Source organism: Xenopus laevis, chromosome 1L (genome assembly GCF_017654675.1).
Source record: "Xenopus laevis strain J_2021 chromosome 1L, Xenopus_laevis_v10.1, whole genome shotgun sequence".
Taxonomy (NCBI): domain Eukaryota; kingdom Metazoa; phylum Chordata; class Amphibia; order Anura; family Pipidae; genus Xenopus; species Xenopus laevis.
The window spans coordinates 33,970,552-33,976,551 of NC_054371.1; the positions used below are offsets into that span (position 1 = coordinate 33,970,552).

Consider the following 6,000-nt stretch of genomic DNA (forward strand, 5'->3'; position numbering starts at 1 on the left):
CCTCACTATTAGAAAATGGTGACCTTGTAATCTAATAAAATAAGTCACAGGCCAGTGCCACAGATAATCAAGTACTGAAATCTCAACAGTAGTAAAACCAGTAAAGTCAAAAATAAGATTGCGTTCTAATAGATATTTCAGAATAAAATAACTCCAGTTTAGTAATTTTCTCTCATGACTAATTGGCTAAAGAGATAATAAAGAGTGTTTTGGCCCTTTAAATATATATCACCTTGCATTCTACCCCTGTTGTTCCTGTCTGGAAGCTAACATTTTTCAAGTGACTCCTATTTACACAAGGTGTAAAGTAAAACATAGATTTCCTGATCATGAGATGGTGATAAAAGTGGGGTTCTGATGGGTGCAGAGTGAAAGTAAAGATCTGCACTTGGACCCAGAGAGGACCCCTCCCTTATGAGTTTACTTTCACGTTTCTGCAGCTTTATTAATTATATATAATTATATATGTATTTCTTGTGCAGCTGAATGGTGGAGGAGATGTAGCAATGCTGGAGCTCACAGGACAGAATTTCACTCCAAATTTACGTGTTTGGTTTGGCGATGTGGAGGCTGAGACTATGTACAGGTACATGAATATTTTTAAATATCACTTTTAAAGGGGAATATAAATGGAGGGTGGAATCAGCTATAGGGGATTGAGAACTGTTAAGCAATTTCATGACCCTTCTCATTGCAAGCAGAAATAGATGAGTGAACATATCTGATAAAAAGCAGGCATATAATAAACAACTCCAAGTTGGGCTTGTATTGGCCTGAGGATATAGTGAAAGCATGAACAGCCTAAGGTCATGGTACACTATTTACAGTAAATTCTTGCAATCAGGGGCGCTCCACCAATGAGGCGAGGCCAGGGGCAGCAAAAATGGCTCTCCTGGTAACTCATAGCCAAATTTCCGCTTTTCAACCCGGAAATTCAGCTCTTCTAGTGCGGAGAGCGCAATCGCGTTCTCTGCCCTAGCGACGTGGACCACCCCTGACCCCTCTGGTGCAACATGGACCACCCCCTCGGGCACTGAAGAGGTGAGTGCCGTGGAGAGGGGTGGGGGCTGCAAAAGGAAGGTCGCCTCAGGCGACAAAATTACCAGGATCGCCCCTGCTTGCAATTATTTTTATTATGTGTGGAGATGCACATTTATTTTCTGCCTTTAACCATATTGTTTGATGTACTTCCCACTTGTGCTGCACCAGGGCCCCCTATCCACTCTAGGATGTAGAGTGAGGCAAATCACATACATTCACCTTTCACAGAGAGGCTTCAGAGTAGGGCAACAGTGCCCTATTATTTGTATTTTTCTTTTTTACTTATCTGTGTTTCCAGGATTTCTTCCTTTTTTCTTCAAGTCTTTAATTAAAGGGGAACTCTGACTTCCAAACCAAAATTTGATAAAGAGGCCCACATAACACAGAAACAACTAATATACCCATCACAGTTATTGATTTCTTCAAAAAGTATGAATAAATGCCATTTTCTATGCTGAAATCCAACTGTGTTTAACAGTTTTTCTCTTTCTGCATCATTTGAAATCCTGACAGGGAAGGAGGGACTAAACACTGATGTTACAAATTGTAACAACTTCTCCACAGCTTACAGACAGCATGCAGGAACTACATAACCCACCATGCATTGCACTGGGATGTTCTATTCCTTATTGAAATCATGTGTGCAGGGAATTGTGGGGTTTGGAGGATGCAGACTAAGGACAGATGGCTGTTGATACAAAGTAACAGTAGTCAGCCAGCTCAGCTAAGTAGTCAGACAGATGAGCAGGAGAGCAGGGGGCTAGGCTTAGGAACTGTCAGAAACCATTAAATATCATGAAAAGTCTGCATATTTTTTAATTGATGTATATTGCAAAGTTGCTTGAAATTATGTTTACTTTTCAAGAAGCTTATGTTATGTTTGTGTCAAGTTCCTCTTTAAATGCATGCTGTCATGGAAAAACATGTTTTTTTCCAAAATGCATCAGTTAATAGTTCTGCTCAAGCAAAATTTTGCGTTGAAATCCGTTTCTTAAAAAACTGATTTTTATATTTAATCTTGAAATCTGACATGGGGCTAGACATATTGACAGTTTCCCAGCTGCCCCCAGTCATGTGACTTGTGCTCTGATAAAATTCAGTCACTCTTAAGGGTAAGGACACACGGGCAGATTCAGATAGATTAGTCTCCCCGAATCAACTTCGAGCGACTTTGGAAAACGAAGCAACGCGAGTGCCACCCCGCTGGTGATTTTTCATTATAGCCAGCGGGAAGGCAGTTCGGGGAGATTGTTGCCTCGAAGAAGAGGCAATTTGTCACCGGGTCGACTAATCTCCCCGAATCTGCCTGTTTGTCCTTACCCTTACTTCTGTAGTGCAAGTTGGAGTGATATCACCCCCCCTCCCCCCAGCAGCCAAACAACAGAAAAATGGGAAGGTAACTAGATAGCAGCTCCCTAACACAAGATAAAAGCTCCCTAGTAGATCTAAGTACAGCACTCAATAGTAAAATCCAGGTCCCACTGAGACACATTCAGTTACATTGAGTAGGAGAAACAACAGCCTGCCAGAAAGCATTTCTCTCCTAAAGTGCTGGCTCTTTCTGAAAGCACATGACCAGGCAAAATGACCTGAGATGGCTGCCTACACACCAAACTGGAAAAAAAATACACTTGCTGGTTCAGGAATGAAATTTTATATTGTAGAGTGAATTATTTGCAAGATAAAACCTTAATAACAAATGGCAATTTTTAAAAAGAATTTCAAGCCGTGCTTCTCAAGTGCAGGCAGCAAGATGGATCGGCTAAAACTGGAAAATCTGTGTCTATGGTTATATGAAAACTATACCCCCAAAATAAATACTTGTGCAACAGATAGTTTATATCAAATTAAGTGGCATATTAAAGAATCTTACCAAACTGGAATATATATTTACATAAATATTGCCCTTTTACATCTCTTGCCTTGAACCACTATTTTGTGATGGTCTGTGTGCTGCCTCAGAGATCACCTGACCAGAAATACTACAGCTCTACAACAGGAAGAAGTGTGGAAGCGAAAGACACAACTCTGTCTGTTAATTGGCTCATGTGATCTAACATGTATTGTTTGTTTGTGTGCACCGTGAATCATACGATCCCAGGGGGTGGCCCTTATTTTTTAAAATGGCAATTTTCTACTTAGCATAACCCAATGGCACATACTACTAAAAAAGTATATTATTATGAAAATGGTTTATTTACACGAAGCAGGGTTTTACATATGAGCGGTTTTATGCAATATTTTTTTTTATAGAGACCTACATTGTTTGAGGGGTATAGTTTTCCTTTCATACTGGGATTGCATTAAAAGAGACGTGTTTCCTTGCAGGTGTGCAGAAAGCATGTTGTGTGTTGTTCCTGACATTTCCGCATTTCGAGAGGGTTGGAGATGGGTTCGCCAGCCAGTGCAGGTGCCAGTTACGTTGGTCCGGAACGATGGTATAATCTATTCAACCAGCCTTACGTTCACATACACACCGGAGCCCGGACCTAGACCACACTGCAGTGCAGCTGGAGCAATCCTACGAGCCAATTCAAGTCTCCTGGCCTCCAATGAATCCAGCACAAACAGCGAGGGAAGTTACACAAACGTCAGCACAAATTCAGCCAATGTCACATCATCCACAGCAGCAGTAGTGTCCTAACCATAAACTTTGGACTTTTACATGGAAGGACATGTATAATGGACATTTGATTTTTTTTTTTTTTATGTGCTTTCATGGGAAAAAAAAAAAAAGGTTTCTCCATTCTAGTTCATGTTGCCTGAACCATGTTACCTGCAAGTGCCGAGCAAAATGTAAAAGCCACAATAATAAAATGGAAAACAAAAAAAAAAAAAAAACTCCACCGTAAATCTATTTTCGCTGCATTTTTATTTTTACAAAAATGGGCAAAAAATAGAAAACGTGGCTTGGGCGAAACCTTCAGCAAGCTAAGAGAAGCCTGAAGATAACAGTTTTTACGGACCAAGGAACTTGCATAAGCTTTAGTCAAAGGTACATTTTCACCATACCTTTTTATATCACAACATATAGTACAACTTTTGTTACCAAATAGATTTTGTTTTCTTTGTGCTCTAAAGTATGGTTAGGCCCCTCAAGCCTGTGCATACTTGTATAATCTAATAACCATACTCTTCCAGTTAAAAAAATGGTATATATATATTTTTGGTCAATGGCTGGAACTGTTTTTTTTTTTTTTTTTTTTCTCTTTCTTAACCGGAGTCTTTTTTTATGAACTGAAAACAATGTTTATTTCTGCATCGTAGAACCTTGTAAAGGCCAGCATATTTTTTTTAAGACTATATGAAGAGTCTCTGCAAAAGCTTTAAAAAAATTGCCTCTACCTTGCCTGCAATACAAACTGCGTATGTTAATAGTGCTGTGTTCAGTCGTCGTCTAGTATATTCTGTTTTTCATTATTTGTTCTACATCTTTTTTTTTTGTTTTTTTTAAATTTCTTCTCACCACCGGCAAGGAAAGTTTCACCAACTTATATGTTACACTTAATTTGCTGTGGAATTATCTGCATTTCCCAGCGCTGGTCCATTAGTATGATCTGAGCGGGGGCAACGGTAGGAATTTTTTTGACTGTGGTTTCAGCACCTGTAATGCTGTTTCTGCGGAGTGTGTCATGCATAACCGCCAATCACATGTGTAACCGGACGGGGCATTCAAATGTTAACAAGTTGAAACATGTTAACACATACAGCTTAAAGGAACAGTAACCCCAAAAAATGAAAGTGTTTTAAAAGAATGAAAATGTAATGTAGTGTTTCCCTGCACTGGTGAAACTAGTGTGTTTGCTTCAGAAACGCTACAATTGTTTATATAAACAAGCTGTGTTGTAGCCATGGGGGCAGCCATTCAAAGCTGGAAAAGGAGAAGAGGCACAGGATACACAGCAGATACCAGATAAACTCTGTAGTATACAATGGGATTCTTCAGACTCTGTTATCTACTGTGTATCCTGTGCTTTGAATGGCTGCCCCCATGGCTACACAGCAGCATATATATATATTTATATATTTGTGTTTCTGGATCAAACACACCATTTTTACCAGTGCAGGGCAACACTACATTATATTATCATTTTTTTTTTTTTTTAAAACACTTAATATTTTAGTGTTACAGTTCCTTTAATGTAAAATAGCTCGGGGGGCTCTTCTAAGCACACTTGCGGTTACATCAGTTTTTTTTCCCTTTGTTTTCATGATAACAGTTGATTAATTTTATAATGAATGAAAGTTTTTTCCACCCCGGCTGTTCTGTAGAGGCCGCTGGTTAATGCTCTTAAATTACTTATGCAGTGATCAGCTCCTGGGGTTTCTCTGCTCATTTCTAACATGTTAGCAGTGGGTTGGTCTCCTACACATGACGGGTGACGCTTTAATTCATTAATTATATTAGTGGTTGGCTAATATGATAAAAACAAAAGGAAATAACAAAGAGCACTACTATATAAATGAAGTTGTGTTAACATGGGGGTTTTGTCCTTTTTACTGTGCAATCTTTTCTAGGAACAAGCAAGAAACACTGTCAGAACTGCTGCTTCTGTTTGGGAAAACCTGTTTGAGTTTCCAGCTGTTTTGTTTGTGACTTTATTGGGGAAAGCAAGCTCCTGGAACTCTATATTGGAAGCATTATAATCTCTAGCATCTTTTGCATCGACGATGCAGAATGCTTGCAACCAGTCAGTCTGAGAGCAGGGATCATGATGCATGTAACATCGCAGTAGCTGCCTGATTCTCCTGCTGATTTTTTTCAGTACTTTAAAACATCTAAATGCTCTAAAAATCCTTTATTCTAAGTGTATATTAAGTGTAACATATATTTTCAGTTTACTTTCCCTTTAACCTTTTCAGTGGCTCATTACATTGAAGAGGTTAATTTATTTATAGAGACTACTCTTGGTCCTTAACGTACCTTTAAAAAAACGTACATTTAAATATAAAAAAAAT

General features: G+C 38.9%; 1 protein-coding gene across 1 annotated transcript in view; it reads left to right on the forward strand.

Annotated features, from left to right (window-relative positions):
- The window catches only part of rbpj.L (recombination signal binding protein for immunoglobulin kappa J region L homeolog), a 68,116-nt gene extending 63,698 nt beyond the window's left edge, over nucleotides 1-4,418 (forward strand). Inside the window, exons 10-11 of the mRNA XM_018229005.2 lie at nucleotides 483-586; nucleotides 3,370-4,418. Of these exons, the coding sequence (XP_018084494.1) occupies nucleotides 483-586; nucleotides 3,370-3,685 (420 nt within the window). The 3' untranslated portion in view covers nucleotides 3,686-4,418. The remainder of the gene's footprint in view (nucleotides 1-482; nucleotides 587-3,369) is intronic.
- The last annotated feature ends 1,582 nt before the right edge of the window (nucleotides 4,419-6,000 follow it).